At 40.0% G+C, this 27,876-nt stretch overlaps 1 protein-coding gene across 2 annotated transcripts; it reads right to left on the bottom strand.

Moving 5' to 3' along the window:
• Positions 1-16: 16 nt before the first annotated feature.
• Positions 17-24,766, bottom strand: GOLGA3 (golgin A3). 2 transcript variants are annotated; one of them, XM_053959439.1, is made up of 24 exons: positions 24,681-24,766; positions 22,634-22,986; positions 19,563-19,844; positions 18,587-18,699; positions 17,421-18,112; positions 16,125-16,236; positions 15,425-15,731; positions 14,622-14,824; positions 14,269-14,406; positions 13,141-13,302; positions 11,993-12,361; positions 11,580-11,657; positions 10,353-10,616; positions 9,753-9,847; positions 9,373-9,589; positions 8,648-8,791; positions 7,810-8,007; positions 7,205-7,321; positions 6,835-6,974; positions 5,914-6,046; positions 5,597-5,719; positions 5,096-5,260; positions 4,730-4,890; positions 17-4,289 (listed from the first exon to the last, which is right to left on the bottom strand). In XM_053959439.1, the coding sequence occupies exons 2-24, from the start codon at positions 22,761-22,763 to the stop codon at positions 4,082-4,084; spliced, it is 4,551 nt and encodes a 1,516-aa protein (XP_053815414.1). In that variant the 5' UTR covers positions 22,764-22,986; positions 24,681-24,766; the 3' UTR covers positions 17-4,081. The 2 variants fall into 2 exon arrangements, with proteins under 2 accessions (XP_053815414.1, XP_053815415.1); XM_053959440.1 differs by having other exon boundaries at positions 19,686-19,844.
• Between the last annotated feature and the right edge of the window lie 3,110 nt (positions 24,767-27,876).

The raw sequence follows: 27,876 nt of genomic DNA, 5'->3' as shown, positions 1-27,876 counted from the left end.
TCAATACACAATACCGTTGTCTTTCAAAATAAGATTTTTTTTTTCCTTAAAGGTGGCTGTACAGCATATTCAGGATCCCAACATAAAAACTGCTGCCCAAAACCAAAGAGAAAATGGTAACTCCTTCGAAGTAGAAACAACATGGGGCCCTTTAGCAAAAATAGTTTATTGCACAAAACTTTTAAAGGAATCCCTATGCACATAATTTTTATAATCAACATGCTTCGTATGATCATAAACATTAATTGTACATAGTGTAACTCCTCCAGCCCCTGGGTTATCCATTCTTCAAGAACATGGAATTATTAACTTCTATCTTTACAAATACAGCCTAAGCAGACATTACTGAATGTCATACATGGAACAGAACCATTTCATTTACAATATCCAGAACATCTTTCCCTCCCCACGCAATCTGTGCATCTGTATTGGAAATGAGGCTGCCCAAGACTCAAGTGTTGCTCATTAGTAGGAGGCAGAGTGATTGGATGGCAGCTGATGAGCATTAGTAATTCCTCTGGACAGCAATTGCTTTCACAGGAAAATACTTAAAGGCTCTGATCACAGCAATTCACATGCAATTATTCCCTCTTTCCCTACAAAGTTAATAAAATGTACATCACAAGCTTCTGCATCACCAGGAGTGAATTTGTCATCCTTAAGGTAAATTTATATTGGTAATACTACCTGTCCCCAGCACACCTTTGATGTCACAGCTAACACTAAAATAGATGTGCCACTGCAGTTCTCTCCCCCTAAGGAGGAATATATAATCCCTGACAATATGAACAGTAGAACATTCATCCTGGATATTACTTTACATGTGAGAAAATCCCACAGATTTCTGGTAGGATACTGCCTCAATAAACAGTATGGGATCAGATCCTCCTGCTGCATGAGTGGAGAGGGGGCTCAGCTGATTCCAATGCAGTGCACAAATATTTCCAAGAAATCTGGAAGACAACAGAATGGAGCTTTATGCAGTATTTAGCAATGCCAGAGACTCAGTAACATTTTATTCTATTGTAGGGTTTGCTGGTCTTTGTTGTGATTTTTTTTTAAATGCACAGTTATTCAAGAGCTCTCAAAAACACAACAGCATCTGAAAAAATAATGCTGCACATTTTACCAGCTTTCAGCAATGGGGAACATTCTCACATTGCAGTGACATTTCTCCTTCCTTAACTAGATTTGGTTTAGTAAGTAGCAATCACTGAAGAAACACAGAAAATACATTCTATTGCAGTGCTTGAAAAAGTAAAATAAAATTTTAAGAGATTATTCTTCAGATTCTCCTGTTTATTTGGCAGTGCTGTGACAGGCAGAGGGGAGACAATTTTCATTCCTACAGCTAAGTTATTTTATTGCCTAGACAGCAGAGACCTGAAGCTTTGTAGACTGAGCATGCTCAGCCTCAGGGTGAGGCTTTTTAATAAAGCAGCAATTATTTCTCTGGGTCATTAAAAATATAGCTGATGAGCTTCAAAGAAAAGGCCTTGCCTTTATCACACACTGCATGCTCCTTCTAGAAGACCTCCCAGTGACTTCTGTAACTTCACTTGGTACCTCACTAGATTTAGACCCTCTAAAGTCTCACTGTCCTTCATTTAAGTAAATGACATGGTGTTTGTAGAAAAAGCACATTGTGAATATAACAGGACAATACCCAGTGTCCAGGTACTGCCAGCAGCAGTTGGGCCAATTCACAACAGCTCCCTCGTCTTGGAAAAGGAAATACACATCTAAGGCTACTTGATTGTGCAAGCTCAGATGTCTTCAGGAGCTAGAGAGAAACTGCAGCAGGATGCAGAATGGACACAAAAAGGAGAGCTGACATTCAGAACAACTAGGAAAGTTTCTAAAAATTCTGGCTTCTTTGATACCAGATAAAACCTTTATCCATACAACCACTGCTGAACTAACAGATTAGAACATAGTGGATTCTGAACTGTAGGCAATGTATTTAATAAAGTGAACAGCAACATTAACGCTGCACAAGTAGTATTTTGAATCCTGGACATTTGGTACTTTTCTTGTACTGAATATATTATTCATTACAGTTTTATTTTTTTCTTTAACAATACTGTGGTTTGGTTTTTTTCTTCCTTGAGCTTAATATACAGGCAACTTCAAGAACATGACAACAGCGAGATAATCAGTACCATTTACTCTACAAAGCAGACTGCAGCAGTGTGCAGACGTGTCTTAAGCTAGTTTGTAAAGCTTTTGATTTTGAATTGTTTGGTAAATCCATTGGATGGGCATCTAATGCCACATCAATGCATTTCTTCCTTTACCAGCTGCAAAACCTTGACTGTCAGCATCACTTGACTTTGATCCCAATAAAATCTAAGTTAAAATTCAGTAGCTGCAGGGCATGAAATCATTCAGTATAAATACTTATAGTGCAAAGTGTCCAATTGGACTAGAGCTTGAAGTGGTAGCTACGAGAAATCAGACTTTGGATAAATATAGGTGGGTTTGGGAGTTTTGTTTGGTTATTTATTTTTTGCCTTACTGCTAAACGAAATGCAATATCCTTCCTCCTCCTCTGCAACAACCAAACCCAAACCCAGCGACAGCCTCTTTGCAGAAATACATGAACTAGAATTTTTTTCCAGCCTTCAAATCCACTTGTACTTAATAGTTTGGTGTTGTGGTTTTTTTTGTAAACACCAAACTACAGTGGATATAATTGACTTGTTTTATGTTTTAAGGACAAAAACATTCTAGTACATGAATAACCACTAAATCTTCCAAACACCCTAACACAGAATTTTCGAGTGAGGAGAGGGCTGGCTTGTCACTGCACTATGAGCCACATGGAGCAACAGGACCAAAGATGAAGGAGACTAAAGTGAGCTGCTTTAAAAATAACTTAGTCAAGGTGCTCTGCAGAGGGACTGCCACAGTACCAACACTTCCATTCACGGTGGATACCTTGGAATAGAGGGTGCAAAAAGTAGAGGGAGTCTGTGGGAGAAGATAAAGCTATTAAAAATAATAATTTTACAGGCATTATAATTATGTCTTTTAAAGTAAAAATAATTACATTTCTAAAAGCTCTGGCTTTAGGGGCTCATTTCCCTAAGCCATTTGTACAGTATGTCAAAGAAGAGCAAACTTAAACATAACATTAAAACAATGGCAGTAACAAAACCCCTCATTGTAGCCTTAACTTACAGTATATAAGCATATTAAACCAGATATTCAAAGTCAGAAAATTATGATTTTTTTCTTATGTATATATATATATATATATTACACGCATACTTTTAAATGGGTGTCTACTTCAAAACTTGAAATAAAAAGGTGCAAAGTATTTGTGCAGTGAAGCAAAGCTCACTACTGGCCTGTGACTGTAAGAGAAAAACATCAGCAAACATGCCAGGCAAATCTGCCAAAGATACCAACTGCTCTGCATTGCTTGTCTTTACAGTCTTGTTTCTTCTGCTATAGGTCAGAGGTCATCTTCAAAACTGGAAATGGCTTACAGTAACTTATTTTCCTTCAAATACAGATATCTATAATCTGAATTTCAAGAGTAAGAGATTATAGGAGAGACAAGAGAATACTCAGCATATCCAATTCTAAACCACTGCTAATGGTTGAACATGAGAAGAACTTATTTTTCTCTGTAGTTTGGCTACAATCCGAGATGAGGGAAAAAATACATCCTACTCCCACAAATTAAAAAAAAAACATAAACAAACAAGAAAACCTAGATGTTACATAATTAACAGTAATTCCTTAACAAACTCACCCAGACTGAACAAGTACATGCTTGAAACCAGATGCTCCTCTTGACCTCATTTTAAATCTTCATCTCAATCTCTTACTGAACCCTTAAATGAGCTAGATTCACTACTTGGCAGTACCCAACATGACAGAATTGTTTCAAACAAACCCTTAGAATAGCACATTCTGCAATTCCTATTCCATCAGTTTCTCAAATCAGTGCCCTTTGCTTCTACAGGCAAAAGCACAACTCTGAACACCATTTTAAAAATGAAATAAATAATTTTATAAAGATTTGTTTATATACTTAAAGCAATAGGAAGAAAGACAACTGATAAGGAGGTTATAGTGTCAAAGCTTCCTTGTCAGTAACACTACAATTCTCTTTCTTTTCATCTGCAGTAGGAGTCTCCTGCTGGTCTGATGCAGTTGTAGAACTTGTAGAAGTAAGGTCCATTAACTTGCCCTCAATCTGAGTCCATGAAGACATTGATTCATGTACTGTAATGGTGTGTTCCTCCATCTGGCGCTGAAGGCTGTCCATTTCTTGCCTTGAATGTATTGAGAACAAAAAAAGCCAAAATTAGCAAGCAGAAAACTGACTGCTAAATGCAAGACCAAATAATTACTTTTCTGATTCTTGACACCTACTCCAAGACTACCTAAGATATAGCTGTATACAAGAGAGAGAAATCTACAAGAAGCTTAGAAACTGTCTTAAGAGCAAAACAATGTGCTTAATTAAAAAATATTAATAGCTGTTTTTCTGCTGTGTACAATTCAGGATGGACATTTTGTTTAGCTTATTGTAAAGGCTTCTTTCACTATGGCAATGACCATATATGCAAACACAATAACAGAACATCCTACTGTCCTAAATATAGTCCCAATAAGAATTATTTCTACAAATCCTTTTTTCTTCATGGTGGCAGCTGGTTTCCTGAAAACATTTTTAAGATTCCTTAATATGGTTTAAAATAACAGGCCATACTTTAATTGCCGGAGACAGCTGTTCAGATTCTTTAGAGGCTCCTTGCTCACAGCTGTTGGTTTCAGCAGTTCTTCCAGCAAGGCAGCAGGCACTGGACAATCAGGAATCTTGACTGGAGTCACTGGATTGGAAGAGTTATTCTCGCCTTTCAGTTCTTTCCTCTGGTTAAAGGAAAAAAAAGGAATCAGAAACACAATTTTATTTCATCAGTATAATTTTTCCCACCTAGAAAGAGTCTCACATCATGCTACCGGTGCACATCTGCACTAAGGAGCAGGAATCACAGGCACATTCATGCTAGGTTATTCAAGAGCATTAGCAGAGAACTTTCCTGTACTTTACAACGTGTTCTTCCTATTTAAATACCTTCTTCATCTTGCCATGCTTCAGGTCCAACTTCAGCTGCTGGTTTTGCTGCAGCAGTGACTTCATGCTGTTCTTCAGTTCAGTCACTTTAGCCTGCAGCATAAACTTATCCTTCTGAGTTGCTGTCAGGTCTTCCCTCACCATCTCTAACTCAGTCTTGATGTTCTGAATGGGAGGAGAATCAGTGTGATGTATAGAAACAGCATAAAAATTCTAGCCAACTAATGCTTTTATAATATTTTCAGTTTCCAGAGGAAACTAGAAGGAAAACATAACACTGCTGTTTGAAACAAATTTGCCATGGCAGGAAATCAGAGAAAGAAAAGAAAGTCAGGAGCCTATTGTAATGGCAGAGAGGTTGAAGAAATACAAAGGTAACAGCAGAGTCAAAATAAAAATTCAGAAAAAAGTGTAAGTATGCTTAAAAAAAAAAAATACAGCTTTAATTATCCCCTACAGCAATGAAAATTTCAATCCATTGGGATTGGCTTGATTAAATACCTGCAAGACAACTTGTATCCCTTCCAACTCCTTGTGGCTGCGCTGTTCAGTCATGTCCAGCTGCTGCTTAAGTGTTTCAATTTCTCTTTCTTTTCGTTCTACTTCCCACTTCAGGTCTTCCACCTACCAGGGATAAAAAAAATATAATTGGAATTATCTACAGTGCAATCAACCACAAAATCTGAAATATATTCTTATGTCTCATGAAAAGCTTCTTAAGAAAACCTAGCAAAACTTTATTAAATATGCTGAATTAAAGACAAAGTCATACAATGCAATAGAAATACAAATAAACACAGTAAGTGTTCACTTTTTACCTCTTGGCTTACTAGAGGCTGTTCACTAAGTTTGTCATCCAGGTTCTTCTGCAGAACTTGGAGCTGAGATCTGGCTTCTGCCAGCTCTTGCTGGAACTGAGATACCTCCTGGGAATGTTTTTCATCCTCTACCCTGCACAGCAAGATTAACAGGCACAGCAGTTACTCAATCTGTTCTTTGGAAGAAGAACTTCCCTGGGTTAGCCAGTTAACTACAAATGACATGACTGTGCATGGAACCTGGTTTAATTACAGCTTTGACTGAGGGCTTTGCCAGCACATTCATAGAGCAAGAGTTAAATCACAAGAAGATTTTATGGAAGATATGTATAAATAGTAAATATTGAAAAAAAATTTATTAAATTCTTGAGCACTGGTAATAGTCCAATTACAAACAACAGATTATGCAGAAAAAAAAAAATAAAACCCTGTCTGCAATTTTGCTTTGTTTTTGGAGGAATAGGGTTAAGCTTATATCCATTTTCATGTAGGTCTGATAATTTCTTATAATTTAAGTAAAAATTTTATATATGAGCAAACTGAATTTTAATACATTGTGGAACATAGTCAATAAACAAATTAATTCTCTAAGTAGTTCCTCAGGGATGTATAAGAGAAGAATAATAGTATATATAAAGTGTTAATCCTTACTAGCAATGTGAAACAGTAGAAGCATGTGGTGAAAGTGAAAAAAAAAGCAGATAGTGAAGCCTAAAAACAGTGTACCTCACGTCTAACTGAATTATAAAGAGAGAAAAATGCAGGTATTTGCTCAGAATCCAAACAAGCATCCATGGTCAGGTTCTACTGAGGAACATTCAACATAATCCACCCCAAAGGGGCAAACCCAAAAATTCACTGACGTATGGCTTTTTCAGAGGGTTTGTTTTAATTACTGTTCTTTTTGGGATATTTACTTACTGCAGCTTGTCCACCTCAGCCTGCAGGGCCTGGACCAGCAGCTCTTTGGCGTGGAGCTCCTTCTTGATCTCGCTGAGCTCCAGCATCGCTGCCCGGTGGTGTCGCCGGTTATGGGCTGCATCCGCTTTGGCTGCTGCTTCCTAACAGGACAAAAGGATGCAGTTTTACTTTCTTTTTCCTCTGCAGGTGAATCATAAAGGGACCTTAACACAGAACACAACAGAGGAGACATCAACTGATCTTTCAGCCACTGGCCATCCTGACAGACTCCCTGCAGGAAGCAGTATGTTACAAAACATAGATTTCATTTCAATATACTTTTTAAATACCTTTAAATCACTTTGTAAGTAAATAAAAGATGAGCCATTACCTGCTTCTGAAGGTCTTTAACTTTTAACTTTTCCTTCTCTAGGGAAGCCTGTAAAGCTTGAATAAGTTGTTGCATTTGCTGATCCTCTTCCTCCTTCCGCTTTAGGACTGCCTGAACCTGTAACACATCACAAAAATAAATGCACGCTTTGAGTGCTCACTGGAAGTAGAGGAAATATAAACACAAGCTAATGCAGGGATTGCAGAACAGCTCTCTGCTGTTCACTGATCATTCTTTCCACACAGTACCTTCAGCCTTACAAGTAGCTATGGTTAAATGGTAGCTCATTGCCTATGTCCACATGAATGTATTACTACTGAAATAAAAATTATTTATCTCAATGAATCCATGTGTAACACATATGGATTTGGTATGTTCCAACTACCTACACTTTCACTATTGCAAATATTGTAGTGCAATTTTATTATTTTTTTTTCTAAAGAAAACTCTATTTAGTGCCAAGTCCCATTTCTGATCTCTTGATCAATCCCCATACTGACACTGTTACGCAACATGTGGGGGACCCAGAGCTGGAGAAAATGCACCAACTTTGTATCATATGAGCCAATTCCCTTCTGAAGTTATTACACCAAAAAGTCAAATACCTGTAAATTCAGCTGTACCAAGTCTGCCTCTCTTTTTGCTAATGCTGTTTCAAGGATATTATTGTGTTCCCGCAAAGCAGCATTGGACTGGCTGAGACCTGTAAGTTTTCCACGTTCATGTTCCAGTTCAAGGGCCAACTTCTTATTCATTTCTTCTAAACGCTTTATCTTCTTCCTGAAGCCTCTAGATTCCTGAAGCTATAGTCAAAGAAAAACACAAATCAAACAAACATAATCAAACAGCTTCAGGCTACCATCACAAAAAAATTGAGTTAAACTCATTAAGTATCTTGTTTTTCCAGAGTGGGATTTCTTTCTTCTTTTCTTTTTTTCTTTTTTTTGGATGAACATTAAATACTAAGTTCACTTTGGTATTTTTTCCTGTTGGAAGACTAAAATGCTTGCTAGAAAGAAGAATCCAGGAGTACTGTTCAGGTGCAGATCCAGAGTAGTTGATATATATTTTTTTTTTGTGCCACTCTACAACTGAACACCATCACCTGGCCCTCAGCGTCACTGGGGTCCATGACTCCCAGTAGTTCCAAAAGCTAATGGTTCATGTATCCTCACTGTCTCATGACCAGACACAGCTGATATCTAATACAGGAACCACTCTTCTCTCTCTCATCCTCTTTCCCTATAGGACAATGACTCATGGAACCACAAAGAACCAGCACAAAGCAACAAAATTTGCAAGTACCACTGACATGATGTTTCCTGTCCACGATTCTGATTTTCTCCACCATTTGAATAAAATTTTGGTACTAAAATTTTTCCCTGTCTCTCAGGCACTTTTTACTGTTCTATGCCCATCTACCAAGCAAATTCAAGCAATCACCTCATCCTCAAGTTCCAGCACTTTCTCTCTGTATTCTTCAAGCTCCTGGCTGGTCAGTGAAATCACTTCTTGCAACTCTTTTTCCAGCATCAACTTACTGCTGCTCACAGCTCGCAGTTCTGTTTTCAGAGCTTGGATCTTCTCCTAAAGACAAAGGGGTCACATGTGATTAGTGCATCACCCATCTTCAGGAGTCACTTCTGTTTTGGTTAAAAAGCCTGCTTCTCTAGCAAATATGAAACAAGGTGCCAGTGTTTAATTTAAAGGTCTTGCTCAGAGCTTTCCACCTCTGCATCCAGCTACTGCTGTTGGTGTATTTGATATCTTGTTCCATTGGTTCAAGAAATTGGAGCTTCCCTTAGTAATTTTCTTATTACAGGCCTAACATGTATAATAAGCTATGGCTACCTTGAAAAACTTTTAGCTGTCAATGAGGAAAAAAAGCAGTAAGAGCTAGAATCTTGGAAAACTTTCAGATACTAACCCTTAAAAAAAATTGAACAAATCCACAAAAAAAAACAACCAACAATAAAAATTTAATCAATAAATCTAGCTTGCCAAATCACCTCTCTCAAACATAGTTAAAGAAATTCTCAGTCCTCAGAACCCTAACACCATGTTCTTATCTAGCTTTATTTTCCAAATAGTTTAATCACTTCAGGGTGAAATAGTATTTCAAGACTTACAGCTCTGTCTTTGTACAATGTCAAAGGACATCTGCATACCTGAGCAATCTGGTCATTCCCACCATCAGTAATTTGTGCTTTTAGTTTGCTCAGCTCTGCCTCAGCAGATTCTTTTGCAGTAAGAGATTCCTGCAGCCTCCGACTGAGAATGCTGACTGCATTCTCATAGGCTTTGTGTTTTGCTTTCATCTCTTTCTGAGCACTCGTCAGGTCTGACCCGAGACGCTTCATTTTCTGTTTCTGCTCTGTAATGGCCCTGGTGTGAAAGGAGAAGAAAACACCAGGTGAAAACAAAAGCTGCTTGACAAATAGTACTACAAGATCAATTTTTCAGATGGCCCAACAAAATACAACATCTGAAAGCCAAATATGAAACCCAAATGGTGTAGTTCTTTTGTCTGTGCTAGAAGAACACTTACTTTTTTGCTTCTGCTTGCATTTGTTCTACTTGTTGTTTTAATGCCTGATTTGCCTCAGTAAGAGATTCCATTTGTTCCTTATCGAACTGCAAAGACTTAACGGGGAGGAAAAGAAGACCCATGAGTGTAAGAACAAAAGCATGTTTGCTGTGTATGTTTGATTATAAAAGAAAAATAATGAAATTTCAAAATTACTTCCATCTCTAAATATAAATTGCTCTCCAGTCCTCCATATTCTCTTTTCCCTTTTATTTTCTCTTTAACTTTTTCCTTTGGGGTCACTGCTGTTAACACATATGAAGAGTGTTTGGATTTTGTTCTCAGATGGAGTTCACTTTAGGACCAAGGAAACTGTTTCCACATCAGTCTTCTACCACTCCTGTAGCGCTTCTCCCTACTTATTTACATGAGATCTTAGTAAGCAGTCATGCATTTACAGAATTTTGGTAGGTATATGTTGAAATGTCTAGACTATTCTAAATATATAACCAAGAACATTAACTTGCAGGTGGTCATTCTGTTTCTTTGCAAAGTTAACAGAAACAGCAGTGTATCCTGGATGTAACACTATCCATGTTCAAAGTCTTACACCTTCCATACCTGTAGGCGTGTTTCCATATCATCTCGTTCTTTCTGCACTGACTGGAGGTGATTTTCTAGTTCCACCATCTGCTGGTGAACCTGAGATACTTCCTTCTGTAGTTTTGAATGCTCAGATTCCAGTGACTGTTTCTCAACTTGGATTTTCAGCAGCTCTCGTTTTATCTCCTTCAGCTCTGAGTCCAGCCGCTTCTTTGTAGCTTTCAGCTCACTGATGAGCTGGTCCTTGGAACTCGCATCTCGTCGATAAGCTTCCACCATGACCTTGCACACAAGAGTTTCAAGAGGACAATGTCACTTCTGTTTCAGCTTTGCAAATTTTTGACTAATTTACTAGAAAGTATTTACTGATATTATTTTCATTTGAGGGAGTGGGGGTGTCATACAAACCAGCATCAGCTTCTGTAAGATATTTACTCTGGTTCAAAGGCGTTTATGCAAGCTCAGATATCAAATAACAGTCCAAATTAGCAGTTTATTAAATGAAGCACCTTAGTGTTCTCTGCAGTAAGGAATACTCTTCTTCACATTCTTTATGGAAACTGCATTATGTGCCATTTTTAAAAACCAAACTAATTGTAAAATATTAACCATCCTACACACATAATTAGCAACTTTTGCCATGAGAAGAGGCCTTAACTATGACTGACAGTTTAAACAGCCTTCCCAAACTTAAACATAACAAGCTAAAACAAACTTTGACATTAGGTTAATAAGCAATCAAGCAGCAAATTAATGATGCTGCCTTATAAATAAGACACATATATATGCAACACTAATGACATATCCATTTCAAATTACTCTTTCAAAACTGTGTAAATTCGGAATAAAATTTGCAGTAAAGCACTTATTTGCCATCTAATTACTGAAGCAACTGTTATTTTTCAAAGCTGCAAGGAAATGACAATGCTTGAAGATTTACATGAGTGCTTTTGCAAAAGCAAACCTAATCAACAAACCAAAGAGAGGTTTTCCATGGAGGATCACTTGGCAAAGGCCGAAGCCCTATCAAAGCATGCATTTGTTGATGGATCAGCTTTCACATTAGTTACAGACAGAAATTCAACTGAAATTTATACAGTTTCTGTATTTTAATGTCACAAAGGTCTGTGATACAAAAAATAGATTTAAATATCCTCAAAACCTCCCCAGAAGGACATGCTTTCACTGTAAAAAAAAGTGTATTCCTTGGGTTTAGGTATTTGAAATTTCTTTGGTTTTACTTACCTTCTGCTGAAGGAACTGTTCCTTCACTTTTTTAAGCTGTTTTTTGATGCTGGCATTTTCTTGTTGCAGATTTTCCACCTGCCAGAGTGGGAAAAAGCAAACACTGCTGTATGTGCCAAATGTCATATTATACCTGATTTCTTCAGTGAACTTATCTGTCTGATTTTTAACAATTGCCTAATCTAACAAGGATGCTGCTTCTGACTAAGCATCTCAATGGTTAGATAACACAGCATTTTATACAGATATACATTCACCAGGTCACCACAATGGGAGCCAAATTACTGCACAGGAAAGATGTTTGGCCCACAGTGCCACAGAAAAGAGCACATTACAAAATTACTACCCACACTGTGACCTGTACTCCAAATTATTGTGGTTTAAAACTGGTAAGATTTCAGAAAGATCATTACCTGGCTTGACTTGACTGCCATTTCTTGCTTCAGCTGCTCCAAGATTTGTGATGTTACTTCTGTACCTTCTCCAAGGCGTGTTGCCCCTTCATCAAGTTGCTCTTTACTTGCTTTTGCTGCCTGCAGAGCCACCTCCAACACAATCTTCTCGTTCTGCAGATACTGGATTGTGTCATCTTTAGAAGCAGCATCACTCTGGAGCTCTTCTAGGCTGGCCTTCAGTTCATCATACTGTGTTTGCAGGTCATCCAGGGACTGCTCTTTGGTGTGCAGCATCTCTTGGGTTAGAGTCAATTGCTTCATCAGGTCGAGGTGTTCTTGCTGCAAGGATTCAAGCTGCAGATCTCGCTGATGCAAAGTCAACTTGGCCTGACAGAAAATATTTTAAGATTAATACAAAACAAAGGTTATCTTTTCAAAAGCACTCTAATAAAAACCAAGTTTTTATAAGTATCAAGTAATTAATATTTTAGCCTGTATGGGAAAATAACAGAAGGTGAAAATATTTTTTAACTTTCCTAGGCCACTTGTATTTGCTCTGTTAATTGTATCAACTGCCTCGAGCAGCACCTGTTACCTTACAGGCTAAGCAATGACCAGAATGACAAACCTGAAATATTTATAATATTCATTGTATTCAAGTTTTACTTGAAAAATGTGTCCACAGTAAATTCAGGTAAATTCAGCATTATTAATAATACCATATCATTACATGGAATATAGTACTGAGGTATCACATACTTCATTGTCACTGCAGCCCTTGACATGGTGCCTACAGGAGGTTATAAGGTTAAAGCAGGGCTCTGTAAGTGTAAATGTATGTAATGATATCCTGACTGCCTAACAACTTTGAACATGGATCTGTGGTTCTTGTCTATACTTACAATAATCACATACTGAATTCACTAAAAAAACCCCAGCATCTGGCAAGACAGTAGTTATGACATTTTTTAAAAGTATTATTACTGACATGGCTGGAAAAAAGGCCTTTTCACCTGAGCAGAATGACTTTAGTATGCACTTCATTTTTGCAGCAATCTTTCAGGTTTCAAAAAGAAGTTTAGAGCTTGGTATCTATTTACTATTGCTTTTTCTACCAAACAAGTATTTCCCTTGGAATTCTGGGAAGTTGATTAACAGCAGTCTACCTGTTCCAATTCTTGCTCCAATGTTGCTGCAGAATCAGCCATTTTCTGAAGCTGTTCTTTCTCATCCTCAAACTCCTCCAGTTTTCTCTGCAAGTCTTCTTCCACCATAGTTTTAGCCTCCTGGATCTGCATGAAGGCAGCTTCCTGATCTAACATGTCAGCCTGCATAGAAAAAGCATGGAATCAACTTCTACAGTTTCAATGGAGGGGAAGGAGTGGGAAAAAGGAAAAAAAAAAAGGAAAAGAGAAAAGTAAATTATCAAGAAAATTTGTAGAGGAGAAACACAAAAATAATTCTGTTGTCTGCCTTACACACCTGTATGCCTTTACTGAAGTCACTCATTCCTATACTTAAAACACCTTAGAATAATAGTGAATGTCTTGCATACTTGTGACAGTCTGAATGCCTATTAAATAACACCTTGTCCTTTCTCAGTTGATGAGCAAGACATGAAGAAAAAGAATCTTTATTAAAATTAAGATGTTTGGGAAAATTCTAAACCAAAAGGGATTCCTTAGATGCTGTAGCTACTCAGGAAACAGTCCTGTCACTTATACAAGCTATCAGTAACACTGCAGATGGGGTGCTTCCACTAACCTGCTGCTTTACTCTCCTTTGAGACTCAGAATCAGGAATGTCACTGAAAATCAGAGGATTTTAAGGTTCTAAGAGCTCTGGAAGTGACTGTACTGCACTTCAGATTTTACCCAGCTTTTCTTACTGGAGGGAAGGAAGGAAGGACAAACCTGATTACTGAGCAATTTCACACACTTAAAAAGCACATTATTGATTCAGATTAATTTCCAATTAAGTTTCCTCTTGAACAAGTTCATGGATGGGCAAAGGACAGCATTTACATTTGCCTTCAAAGTTCAATTAAAAACAAATACCAGATCTGAAAATGCAAGTATCACCTTTGAATGGGAAATATATGGCCTTGTTCCCTCTAATTCTTCATAATGCCACACAAATTTATTCGCTCTGAAATATTTACTGCTTTTACAATGCAGGATTTGAACCAATTCATAAGAATTCTATATTACTTTGCCAGAATAATCTTGATTTTGCAAAACATAAATACACAACCCAAACAGAACATAACTCACGAGAACCATCAACAACCATACCTCAATATTTTGTAGTTGTGCTGCAATACGTTCCTTTTCTTTAATGGACCTGTGCTGGGTTTCAGTCAGCTGCTGAGAGAGAGCCACATTCTCTAGTTTGAGATGTTCCAACATCCCTGCTTGAGTCATCTGCCCAGCCTAAAGGAAGGAAAAAAACCACAGATAATACCAACAGAATTTAAAAGTTTCAGGAAAAAAAAAAACCATGTTGAAACTGTTGAGTGCCTTATTTCAGTTACTATTTCATGGCACTGGTGCAGTCAGGCCACTGTAGAAGGCCACTAGGCTGTCCTGTGGATAAAACTGACAAAAAAGAGATTCTCAGTTCTCCCATATGCAATAAATCACAATACCTGTATATTGGCCATCTCACTCTGCAGCCTGACACGGGCCTCCTGTGCCAGGACCAGCTGCTGCTGGTACCACTGCCTCACATTTTGGAGAGATGTGATTTCTGTTTCAGATGCCTTCAGCTTGTTGGTCAGTGTGGTCCGTTCCAGCTGCACCTTCTGAAGCTGGGTCTGCAAGGAAGCCAACTGCTGTCGCAGGTCATGAACTAGAAAAACAAAAATAAAGAACTTGGACTAACACACCCCACTGTGCTATTTTTATGCACACTTTTTCAAGGATTATTGCTGTATTTGTAATTTTATCTATTTTTCCTTAGATGTTGAACAAAAGCACATATGCCTAATTATATAAAGATTGGCTTTTCCTGCCAAAGTGCTAGAATCCAAAGTACCAGGTCATAAGCAGAATAAAATTAAACTAAATGAATCACTTCTGTAAGCATTCACAGTTCCTTAGAGGCAGAAAATATGAACTAACTAAACATCAGGAAGTAGGTGTCCTGGCACGTAGAGTCATCATTACAAATCAGCATTTGTACAATTTTCCAAAAAACAACTAGGCCACTGTCTAGACTAAATATCTATGCCTCCCTTCTCCAGGCTGGCAGTAGCAGCTTGCAAACTGTGACACTTCTGTGACACAAAATCAAAACCAAATCAATCTTAAAATTGAGGCCATTTTATTAGTATGATGTCAAATAAACACAAGTTTAAATTTCTTCTTCTTCTTGGACTTCAGAATCAAGTTGAAATAAAATGATTTATGGAACAACAAATTTTAAAGACTGACATTTTCATCATCCCACCTGTACTGTCTCTGGTGAGAACATTTTTTTGCATATCTTCAACCTTCTGCAGGAGTCTCTGGTACTGCTCCTCTGCTAACTGCAAATCATTGTTTGAAGAAGCCAAACTGGCATTCTTTGCTTCCAAGGCATTTTGCAGGTCAGCCATTGCTCGTTCCAGATCCCAGCAAGACTGCTTTAGTGTGGCCACTTCTGAGCTCAGGGATTCCTGCTTCTGCTGGCTGTTTTGGCTGTGCTCCATCTGTGCCTGAAGCTTCATGTTCAAAGCTGCAAGTTGGGCTTGTAGCTCAGTCTTCTCTTTGAGAGCCTGAATGTGTCCACAAAATAAAAATGAGAAAATATATTAGTGGCTGACTAAAAAAGATGCCCAGCAATGTGGCTTTGATAAGGAGGCACAAAGGAGGTGGTCTCATGCTCTGGAGCTGAGATTCCCCATCTCTCTGTCCTTATCTCAACCCATGAGCCTTTCACTGTTATTTCTTCTCTTCCCTGACCAGCTGAGGAAGAGAGGGACTGAGCAGCTTTGGTGAACACCTGGCATTCAGCCAGGGTCAGCCCACCACAGCATTCTTGTAAAGCACCTCATTCAACAATGTTTTTACAAAACACAAATCCACAAGTAATGAGCAAGAGGTTCTTGAAAATTAATTAAAATATTATTTTGATTTGCCGAATACAGAATTCCAAATTCATTTTCTACCTGATTAGCTTCTAGGGAGAGTGCTTCTAGTTGCCCTTCAAGTCTCATCTTCTCCTTCATAACCTGCAGCATCTCGTCATGAGTTCCTGCGATAGAGCTTTCCATAGAAACACTGGAGACAGAGACAGCACAAGCACAGTTAGAGGGTTAGAATATAGCACTTGTCTAGTTGAAGAAAAGTGACTCTGAAATTAAGAGTCACTGTGGCTTAGACTGTATGACATTTTTACTGGTTTATGATAGATCCAGAACACAGTGTAACAACCTCTGTTAAAAAGAGAAGGAAATTATATTCATGCTAAGGCTTTATACTTTAGTTTCCTGTACTTGCAGCAACTATAACCTAGTGTGGCAGTATATATTTGTTATTTTTCAGAACTGCATTGACTTCATCAGATTCTGTATTTACAGATCCCATTTTAAGTAGACAACTGGACGTGATGGGATCACAAAAACTTCACAATTATTCTCATAACTGTCTGCTTTAACATGCCTGAGACATGCCATCAGCTGCTGCAAAAGAAGGAATAAAGGTATTTGGCATAAGGGATTCCTTATGCTGATTCCTTGCTGTACAGCCAAGGCATCTGGAGAAAAAGATCTTTTCTCATTACCATAAGAAATAAATCTAAGGCAGAATAATCATCAACAACTGATTGCACACCTCAACATGGTTGGGCATGACACTTTATTCCAATAAAGCAGGGGGAAGTATTTTCAAAAGTAGGACATATAAAATATGCATCTGCAGAAAACTGATAAAAAGCACACATTGTTAAGGGCTTCACCAGTTATGCACTAGCTTTCTGAATCAGTTTAATATCTGTCATATACACATAAGCTTGGGAAACTAAATCTCATTCTCAAAGGGCTGAAGAGGATAAGATATCTAGGACAAGACTCTTGGCATTTCTTAACTATGTGAGGTCTGAAAGGTACATGCACAGATTAGGAAAAAGACAATACTAAATATCATTGAGACAGTCAAATCTATACTTTCAGACTTTATAGACAAAGGCTCATGAGTGATTCAGTGAATAAAGTCCTTTATACAGACAGAAACAACTGCTTGCAGTACATTTAACACAGACAGTGGCAAAAATATCTTTCTCTAAAGATATACTTAGTAAATAGGTACTCAAGTGAAGCGACCTCTCAAATTCTTTTAGAATTTGTAAGCTACTAACAGACTCAATAACAGTGTAAGTTAAAACTGGATCTAAAGTTAGTAGGAGAGAAAAGTAATAGGCTGCCTATTCCAAGAAAATATCATTAACTAACAATAGATATTCTTACCTGCTAGAAATACTGTCTCTCCTGCTCCGTACCTCTCCATTAACTTCTTGCTCTTGGGCCTGATGCTCCACTGCTGCAGCCTGCAGCACCTCACTGATGGAAGGAAATTGCCCCATTGCTTCAGGATGTATCTTCTGGCCATTTATTGTATATGGAGCATCCTGTTTGCCTTCTGCATTCTGTGAACTGCTATACAGCCCTTTCCCTGACACACTGCTGTAGGTAGAGCTGTCGCTCTCATTTCCATCCAGCCTCATTCCCACTTCACTCCCATCAATCTCTGAAATGCTGTCTCCTGCCAAGGAGGAGTTCTCTACTCGATCATCCACGTCAGAGGGCAGACTGATCTCAGACACAACTGATGTTGGGCCACTTCTGCTTTGCATCAGAGCTCCCCCAGGTAAGTCAGTAGCCACAGAATTCCCAGTAGCATTTCGAGCATCTGAATCTTCAGTTCTGTAGTCAGCCAAGGACCGAATCTTGCTGGCCTTAGATTTTGAGCTTCTTCTTTCTTTTGAGGATGCTGGAAGTCCCAAGCTACCCAGCTTTGGCCCCCTGGGGACGCTGGTCCGCAAAAAGGAGTATTCTTTTGTCATTGCTACAGTGCTGGCTCTTGGCAGGATTTCTGGATTTAACATCAGCTCAGGATCCAGGGTGCTGGAGGGACGGGTTTTGGATGTAGACTGACTCGACTAAAAGAAGCAGAGAGTCAACAATAAATTCCAGAATGTCAACTCTGAAATAGCATCAAAGACTTATTTTGCTGTAGCTTAAGATATAAAGCTCTACACTCTTACACATATATTAAACATACGTCCTTTCATAAACAAGGTGAATTATACCAGCAATCAACCCTATCAAGCTTCAGTATATAGATGTTGAAAATGTTCATGTGAGACTCCATAAGGTAACTGAAAAATATAGGTAAAATTCAACATTTAGGTTACTTTAAGTTTGGTGTCTGTTTTTTCCTCCCCTATTTTAAGTAGCACAAAATGGTACATTACTGATGAGGTAACAGAACCAAATCTTCCTGTCCAGAATAAAAAAATGCTTTCTCTCACTTGAGAAAACTACTGAATGTTTTAACTCAGGGAACAGAAATGGTAAAGTTTTTAAGCTTCTCAACAAAACACAATCTGGAAGATGTGTTGTGTGGTACTCACTCTTTCTTGGTGTCTCTTCACTCGGTATTGTTTGAGCTGTTCTTCCAGACGCCTTCTTGCCTGAAGTCTGATTTGTTCTTCATTTTCCAATGGCAGTGAAGACTCTACTGAGCCTGTAAAGGAAAGGCATCTTCACAGTCAAACAGAAAACTCCAATGCAGATAAAAGGGATGCAAAAGGTAAAAACCCCTTCTACCATCAGCAACATGCTTCATGCTTAAGCAAGGAACAAAAGGAAAGCCCACTGACATGCACCTCAAATGACCCTCTTCAAATACATTCTTGTGTAAGCACTGATAAAGCCTGTGGACTTCCACTGCTGAGGTTGCAAATGCTATAGTTCCTCCACAGATGGAGATAACAAGAGATTATACAGCAGGAAAAATATTGCTGTCACTTAATCTCACCTGTCCTGCATTTCTGAGAGTACTAAAATTATAAAACTAAGCAAGACCTACACAGTCCACTCATTCCCAACAAGTAGTGGAAAATGGTTCCCTAGATATATTTTCTTACCTTTGATTAACTCACATTAAACCTTAACTCACATTAAACCTTTCCTGTAAGTAAGGCTTTTAGACACCTTAATATAAAGGCTTTCCCTTCTCCCCTCCCTTCATTGCACTTCTTTCCTTTTCTTTTTTTCTTAGCTTAAAATCACCTGGTTCTGCTGTATTTTTTTTTTCCTAATGTCACCTGTTACTCCTAATAATCAAGATTAGAATAGCTTCAGCCCCAGAAAGCGTGAATTCCCCTCCAGCCAAGAGCCAGTTTTAAATGGTAAGGCACTTGCCTTAGCGGTAGCAGAGGGTGGTTTAAAGAAAGAAAATGAATTGCAGTTCTAAGTAAAAGTTTACTGCAAAAATAAGGTTTAGTTCAAGCTTAAATGATGTTACAGAAGTCCAGAGCCAGGCTCAGAGTAAAAAGCTTTATGCAGCAAGAGAAAGCAGGGGCACCACCATAAACAGATGCTTACACAATTCAGTTTCTTGCATGGGAAGACTGAGTTTGAGAGACTGCAAAGCTTCTTTTCTAAGAGCTATGCCCTCAGCACTAGTTCCCTGAGACTTCCTTAGGCTGTCATGGAAACCAGTCACACCTGGGGATGACTCTTCACCCTGCTCACTGCTGGTAGGATCAAGAGATCCAGGAGAGTCAAGGCAGAGCGACTCTGGCCCATTCTGGCAGGCATCCACTTTGCTGTTTATGTCCAGACTTCCCTCTTCATTTGGCACTTGGTTGATGTTATTACTGGTAGCTGGAAAAGAAAGTTTTACTGAGCTACAACTTCAAGCCACTTAATTTATCTTCACAGCTCCACCCAAATACAATGCCAGCACTACTGCCTTTACATTGTATGAATATAGAAACTGCTACTGACAGCAACTGGCAGGAGAAATTTCATAGAGAATTTTTGATTCTTTACTTTAAAAGACTAGAACAAGTACTTTTCATTTGCTTTTCTATGTTGCCCTCAAGCAGGACCTCAAAAGTCATCATAAAATGTATCTTCAAAACTTCACAGAGGTTTTTAAATCTTGTTAGGTTTAGAAGCATGAAACACCGAGTGTAAGGAACTCTGAGGGACAATCTACTACAAGTAAGCCTCAGCAGCTGCAGGCCTGTGCTGAATGATTCAGCTCTTTGATGTGCAGCTGGGCACTGGGGAGAAAGCATTCACCATTCCCATTTCCAGCCTGGCCCAAGCAGTTTCTCAATTTTAAACTGAGCTTACATTTTTTCAAATAGGATATCTTCATCAAAAGCACAGTAGCAAAGCTCACGTGCATCAAAATAATAAACCTACCAATTAAAATGCAATTCAAGAACCACTTCAACGCCAGTTCTATCCCCACTTACTAATATTTTTCTTTTCCAGCAGGAAAAAAAGCATACTCAAACCCAGATAAACATTTCACAGGTTCATACTCTGGATTTCTCACACATTTCTATTTCACTTAGACGGGGATTACTAATATTTATGAACCTGCTGTTGCAAAAAACCTGTGTATCTAACTTTAAATTAATTACTATAGATCTCAAATGAGCAGAGCACTGAAACAGCCACTGCCTTTCTGTTCATTCCCACACCATGTTATCATTGAAGTAACTGCAACCCACTGGAATAACATGCAAGATTTAATTTTTTTTCCCTAAAGATGGTGGAAAATATTTAACATTTATGAACACGAAGTATTTGCAAGTGCAAAAATCAAGTTCCCACCTCTGCAGTGCATCTTTCCTCAAGCCAGCTCAGTGTGAACCAGCAAAGAGGAAATTGAATGAGGAAACTGAATTGGGGTAGAAATATAAAGCTTTCAGACTTAGGTTGCCAAAATCCATCAGCTCTATGATTTGAATCAAAATACTTCTGAGTATCTTATCTGTCATGCAGACAACATTTCAGGCCATTTAGCCTTAACCACTTCTCTGATTTATATCATCATGTCTTCACAAAAACAGTTGCAGGCATGATGGAAGGGGTGAGTTCAACAAGGATGTAAAGGAGGACAGAGGGAAAGACTGCTTTTTAATAACTAACATTTTAAAACCAGAATAATGGCAAAACCAAATTTCAAATAGGTGTCAATGCTAAGAATAGTCACAAGAAGACAAAAATAAGAAAACAGATCATACATTCAGAAATCTTGTTTCTGCCCATCTCAGAAGCTGCATCAGGTTTATACTTTATTCACATTTTCTCTTCCCAACAGTGAGTGACATACATATAGCAAAGGGATGCTGGAGCAAAATTCTGGAGGAATGGTTTCCTGGCAATTTCCTGAGGCCAGGAGACACTCACAATCTAAACACTCCTTGAACTAAAGTAATTTAAGGCAGTAGTGTCAATACAGCTGCAGTCTTTTTAGAACAATAGGCAAGGAGATGCAATAGAATAAAAACAGTAGAAAGACACACAATCTATTTGTAAGCCACAATTTGACCGTGCAACACAAGAGATGACAAGAACGTGTGATCTCCCGCTTCATAAAAGATGAATGAATCATCACCTAACTACACTCTGCCACTCTGATAACAGGCAGAGTAAGAAAAGCAAATAAAGTGTCAGAGCCTCCTCTCTGCTGCCTGTGACAAGGTGACAGACCTGTGGTACCAGAAGGCCCCAACCTCATGACGTCACCTCCTTTTACATAAGGAACCACTGTGGTTTTGTGTATCTACGCAGCCACAATGTACACACCTCTCCACCCAGCCACCCCCACATCCAACATATCCTCAGACTCCTGCCAGGAAAACATGGAAATTTCATTTCAGTGCAGGGAAAATACTTTCACAATGAAAGCAGTTAAATACTGGAATGGGCAGGGAGGCTGATGAACCTCCCTCTACAGACACTTTCAGAGTTCAACAGGACGAGGCCCTGAGGAACCTGATCTTGCTCCAGAACTAGGTGTGCTCAGTGCAGCAGGTTGGACTAGATAACCTACACAGCTCTCTTCCAACTCAAGTTTGATTCTATAATCTATTCAGATTGTGGACTCTAAATAGCTTCTCGTAAACAGCTGCATGATTATTTTATTATAGAGCTTGTCTACATATAAAAATTACTTTGAGATAAATTGGAGAGTACATGCCAGCATCTCTCTTTCATAAAGGGAAGCAGAGCCAGACATTTTGAGATTTGCCTAAGTGATTTAATTCATTAGAAAGATTTCTTCTGCCAGAATAAAGTACTCCAGTCACAAGCTTACTCTGGAACAGTCATTTCAGAACTGATCATTCTGGAGAGTTTCAGGTGTACACTCTTGGAAATATCTGAAGACAGACTAAGACCCTGAACCACAAATACTCACCTGACAGTATTTAAGTTAATAGTTTCATTTTGCTTTCAAAAGAACAAGCTGTATAGCTAAAAAAACAGTTATACATACACACAGAGCTATAGACTTCACCAAACTTGCTTAAAACTGCTGTACAAAGAATTCCTGACCCCAAGGAAAAACTTCACCTGAACAATAACACAGATGATTATATAAAAGCCTGGGCAAGGCTAGGAAATTATTTGGTATATTTAAAATAACTTACTGTTAATCTCATCTGTAGTAACGAGCTGTAACTTGGCTTTACAATCCAAAAGTTCTTCAGAGCTGCTGGGAGCCCCATTACTGCTTCTGCTCTCCAAGTGAACATCCTGCTGGACAGATGAGGAGTCCATGGTAAAAATTATCCAGATCCCTGGAAAGTTCTTCTTCTCAACAAGTTGCCACCAAGTGAACTACCAAGTCCTGTTTCTCTCCATGAGCAAGAACAGCATCAAGTTGTCACACAAGAGCACAGTTCTGAGCTGTAGAGCTGTTGGTGTGCAGCAGGCAGCTGCTAACTCCACATCATGGAAACAGCTCGCAGCCAAAGTCGTAATCACCAAGGAGCTGCATCCTCTAGAAACAAAATGTAGCGAATTTACAAACATTTACAAACATAGGGCTCTTAAAATAGGAGTTAAAAATAAAGTAGTTCCCACAGACAGAACCAGGACACGTGGTAACAACAGAGACAATGAAATATAACCAAGTATCCCGATCTGGGGATAAAAAGTGATCTGTTTATGCTCACTATTTTAGTAGCACTGATACACTGCAGAAGGATGCAACAGATATTTAGCAAGACAGCTGATTTAGAATCATTGTCCCTTTTAATGGAAAGATCTGTTTGGCCTCTGCTTTAAGAACAAAGCCAGTAACAGAGTAGTATTCTCCTCTGTAAATTACAGTGTATATATATGCAAACATACCACATATTTAATTTAAAGGAATGAGTTTCAATATATTTTGTTAAAATGAAGTACTGAATTCAGATTTAACTTTTTAAAAATTAAAATACATCATTAGTGTTTACTTATCTGCAGAATAACAAGTATGAATCATTGTACAGACTCTGAACTACTTATTACAGCACAAGCTGGCAGTCAGAACACGGCCTGGACTGCAGCTCAACATTGCCTTCTCCTATGACCAGCCCAGAAAAGAATTTCCAAACAGTTTATGGAATTTGCAAATGATTCTTCAGGTATTCCAATCTAACCTCTGAATACCTAATCTAACCTCCGGGGTGGGGGGGGAGTGTTCGAGGATGTCAAATCAGGAATATTTTGACTGTATTTTTACATGAACACAAACACTTTTAACAACATTCCTTCCATCTCTCCAGGGAGCACTTGTGTAACTGCTTCTGTGCCACACTGCCCTGGTCACCCTGCAACACCACCATCACCTCCAAAATGTTACTGAAGCAGCAAACAGCTCAGGACTCACAGGAAAACACGGTTATGTAGGTGATCCTTACAGAGGTGAGCTGTGAAGGATCCAGAAACCTGCAGCACCTTTCCAAACGGGAAACCTCCCCCAAACAAACAAAAAAAAAATTAATACCTTCACTGTGATTCCTTACTAATTTTTAAAGATTTTCAGTATAATAAAGCTTTCCATAAAACTCCTAGGACTGCCACTGTACAGCAAACAGATGCTACGTGACAGGTTGCCATGAGGAATCACAGACAAAAGGCAAGCAAGATTTTGGCTCCTTACGCCTTGTCAAAATCCAGCCAACAGAAGACGGTTTGTTGTCCTTGTCATAAAATGCGTTTAAATGATCAAGGTGATGAAGAATGGCTTTCTCCTGTACAACCCATTTCCAATATTAAACGCTGGAGTATTCTGGCCTCCGAGTCCTTTCGTATCCCTGTGTTGCGCACAAGCACACACACACATAAATGTAGGCACGCCACGAGAACACAGCAACGAGCCCACAGGGAAAGAGCTGTACGAAAGACACCGATTTTGCTTAAAACACCAACAGCCATGACAACAACGGGTCCCCGGGGAGGCACCGGCAGACACGGCCGCGGGGTCTCTGGGCCGGGCACATTCTGGGCGCCAGCAGAAGCAGCGGCAGGCCCGGGGCCGCAGCCCACGGAGCCGAGCCGAGCCGAGCCGAGCCGAGCCGGGCCGGGCCGGGCCGGGCGGTTCCTCCCGGTCCCCGGCGCAGCCCCGAGCGCCCCGCGGCCCGAAGCGGCCCCTGCCCCCGCGGCCCGAGCCGCCCCCGCCGCCCCCCATCCCGGCCAGCCCCCGCAGACCTGAGGCCGCCCGCCCGGCGCCGGCTCCTGCCCGAGACGTGGCGCTGCCTGCGCCGGGAAGGGGCGGGCGGGGCGGTGCAGCGCGGTTCTCCCTCCGCCGCCGGCCCGGCGCTGCCGCCGCTGCAGAGCGCGGGCCCGCGCGGGGCCCCACGGCTCTGCTGCCCCCGCGCCGCCGGCCGCGGCCCCCGCCGGGCACAGTGGCGGCCGAGGCACGGGCGCTCCGAGGCGGCGGCCGGGCCGCCGGGCCCGTGGCGAAGCGGCGGCTTTTCCAGACGGACCCTTCCGGCAGCGCACGGAGGGGAGGGAGGGACGGAGCGGGAGCGGCTCTGGGGCCGGGCCGCCTCAGCGCCCGCCCCGGGCGGTGCCGCGGCTCTCTGAGGGGCGGGGGTCTGACCGGCTCCTCCGTGGGGACCCTGGGGCTGGCACCGACGTGCATAAATTAAAATCAAGTTGTGCATAAATTAAAGTTTTACATTTCTTTGTGAAAGTGGTACGCCCCTCGCAGCCTTGTGTATCAGCATCGTTCATGTTCCTGCATTAGCGCTGCCTTTTACAGGGTCTGAGTCAGGAGACTCCACTGACATGTCCTGTAAATGTCACATTTTCACCGTTCCCGATGGCCCTTTCCTCATAAATCTTGTTTATGAGTTTTCAGCGTCTTTCTGGAGCCGGCCATCCCACAGGTCCTCTGGGGTATTGGGAGCTGGTGCTTCAGAGCACATAATTTCGTAATGAAAACTACTGCTAACCTCATACTGCCACCCTTAATATAATTGCCAGGTAAACAGTGTCTGCTTTGCCAGATATTCCTGTGTTATCAACCTTTCCAAATTATCCTTATTATGAACATGAATCCTCTGAGCTGTTTCTCTAGGAAGACGGGAGGCTGTTCCAAAGTCAAGAGGGTTGATAGACCAAAACACCAGCATGTTGTTTGAACTGCAAACCTGTTAACCGAGCTCCTGGATATTGCCAGCAGCTGGGGGTTTTCCTGCACACATTACACAGCCCTCTAGGCATTATTTGGAAGAGACCATTACTTTACAAACTAAGTCAGGAAGAAGACTGTTCTCAAGTGCAAATGCATGGATGTAAGAGAGGCTCCCAGCGTGATGATCAGAGGTATCCAGAGAAAGTGGATCTGGATTCACGGGACAGCCTCCTGCTGTTCTGCTGCCTGAGCCAGATGCCAGTGTGAAGGGGCAATCCCAGGCTGTGGCTCAACACCACAACTGAAGTTTGCCCTTGGCTGCGTGCACGTTTGGCACTGAGCTCATAAACCATATGTGGGATTTGAATGTGTAAAGGGGAGCAGAGTGAAAGAGAGCGAGCCTCTGCTGAGATATGAGAGGAAACCCTGAGAATTGTATGCGTGAATGAGTGTTCCAAATCTTTAGTAGGGACCTTCACTGCATACTCTTCCACAGAACATGTCAAAAGCAATATGGTGAGGAAGACTTGAATGCTTGATCTTCATTTGATCTGGTTTTGATTTTCTTGTAAGAATGTAAAAGCTTGGAGTTTTGCCTCATGCAGAGAACTCAAAACCAGAAAACAATAACCAACAGAGAACTCAATTGTTGAGTCACTGAAGTAGCTTTTCTCTTCAGTTGGAATATTTGTCTGTGTTTGCTTCTTGACTTTGACCCCATCTGTCTAGAACAATGTAATGTTCGGGTAAAGCTCTGAAGTATCTCTTTTTTACTTGCTACTCTGCCACATAGCACCAAAGCCCCAGCTACAGAAATAACCACTTGTTTGGAGACTATTGCCCAAGAATGGCACAGAGCTGCAACAGGCTTAAACCAGGCTGCCTGAAGGAGAGTCCTTCATACTGAAAGATGTCTATCATCAGTAATGTAATTTTTAGCACAACACAGGAATGTCGTGGTTTAAAAAGCCAGAAAAAAATGTCAAACACTATCATGAATGAGGCCTTTAAGGGAAGGAATTCCTGTAAATTTGCAGGAGACAACTTGTATAAAGTGCAGTCTCTGTCTCCAGCAGTGAAAGAGCCCATGGCTTACCCCAAAGCCTGTTAGAGTTCTTGTTGCAGAGCACTCTTTAATTCTTCAGGAAGAAAGATCAGAAGGTACCACAACAAAATCTTTAACCACAGCCAGCTGCAGCATTCTCTCACCCTGCAACTAGATTGTATACAGGAGCTGCCGTGCTGCCTTCTCTCCAAGTGAGCTCTGTCAGACCTTAATAAAAATTTTTCAGGAACCCACAGGGCCTTGTTCCTAAAAGGGAAAGGGAAATTTATTCATCTTTCCTCTGAGGGAAAAAAAAAAAAAAAAAAAAAAAAAAAAAAAGACATATAATGCAATTAAAGAGCTGACCTAAACAAATTACCAGGGAGTACTGGCCATTTGTAGAGTTCCTGTCCAGCTGGCTAATTTTGTAACTCACTGCTTGAGAACTGCACTAGTGAAGGAAGAAGAGTCAGGTAGGAGAGAAAGGCTCCATACTCTGCAGGAGCAGAGGGTGGCACTCTCTGCACAGCACAAAGCCCATGTGTGGTGCTTTCCACTTACAGCTTTTATAGCTACAAACACGTTTTTCTAAATATTTCCTTAGGGAAGTTCTTGCTCTCTAGCCACTGACGACACACTTTTCCAATTCCCTGTACTTACTGCATGTTTTTCTGCTTACATATTTCTATTATTTGGTGTCACTCAGTCTGCAAAAACTTCATCAAAAAAGAAACCTGTGCTAACCACATAAAACTAGCTCTATTACTGGCAGATTGCAATCAGACTCAGGCATCCAGCTCACCTCTCACACCCACTGAGGAAAAAGAGAGTTTTGTATTAAATACAGACAATGGAATTAGAATGCAGGTCTTCAGAAACATGCTTTATTAAACATTGCCTTAATATTTAATTTATGTATTTTATTTACCCATAAATTTTATTGATATATGTGAAACATTTTTATGGCATTGTACCTAAGCAATTTTTAGCATGTCTTTTCTAGCATGGATAAGTATTTAAAACGTTGCTTTCCTGACTCATTTCTATAAACAGTGAAGATAGATGCAACTGTGGTGTGTCTGATATAACAATGTAGCTCAGAATGGATTTAATCAACCTTTACTATACCTAAGAGAAGGCTAGGAAAGCATAAAAAGCCACATTGTGTAACCATAAGGTTTGCATATGGGAGCTCTTGCGTACAGAGAATAAACTAAGAT

This window comes from Vidua chalybeata, chromosome 18 (assembly GCF_026979565.1).
Source record: "Vidua chalybeata isolate OUT-0048 chromosome 18, bVidCha1 merged haplotype, whole genome shotgun sequence".
NCBI classification, from domain to species: Eukaryota; Metazoa; Chordata; class Aves; order Passeriformes; family Viduidae; genus Vidua; species Vidua chalybeata.
Note: the sequence above shows the minus strand (reverse complement) of the source record. Positions and strands in the feature narration are given on the sequence as shown.

Excerpts from the sequence above, each read along its gene's own strand:
- GOLGA3 (XM_053959439.1), bottom strand. The coding sequence starts at position 22,763 with ATGGACTCCTCATCTGTCCAGCAGGATGTTCACTTGGAGAGCAGAAGC. Across the intron at positions 9,590-9,752 it reads ATGCAAGCAGAAGCAAAAAA|GGCCATTACAGAGCAGAAAC; the intron begins GTAAGTGTTCTT and ends CTTTCACACCAG. Across the intron at positions 4,891-5,095 it reads AGCATGGCAAGATGAAGAAG|AGGAAAGAACTGAAAGGCGA; the intron begins GTATTTAAATAG and ends TCCTTTAACCAG.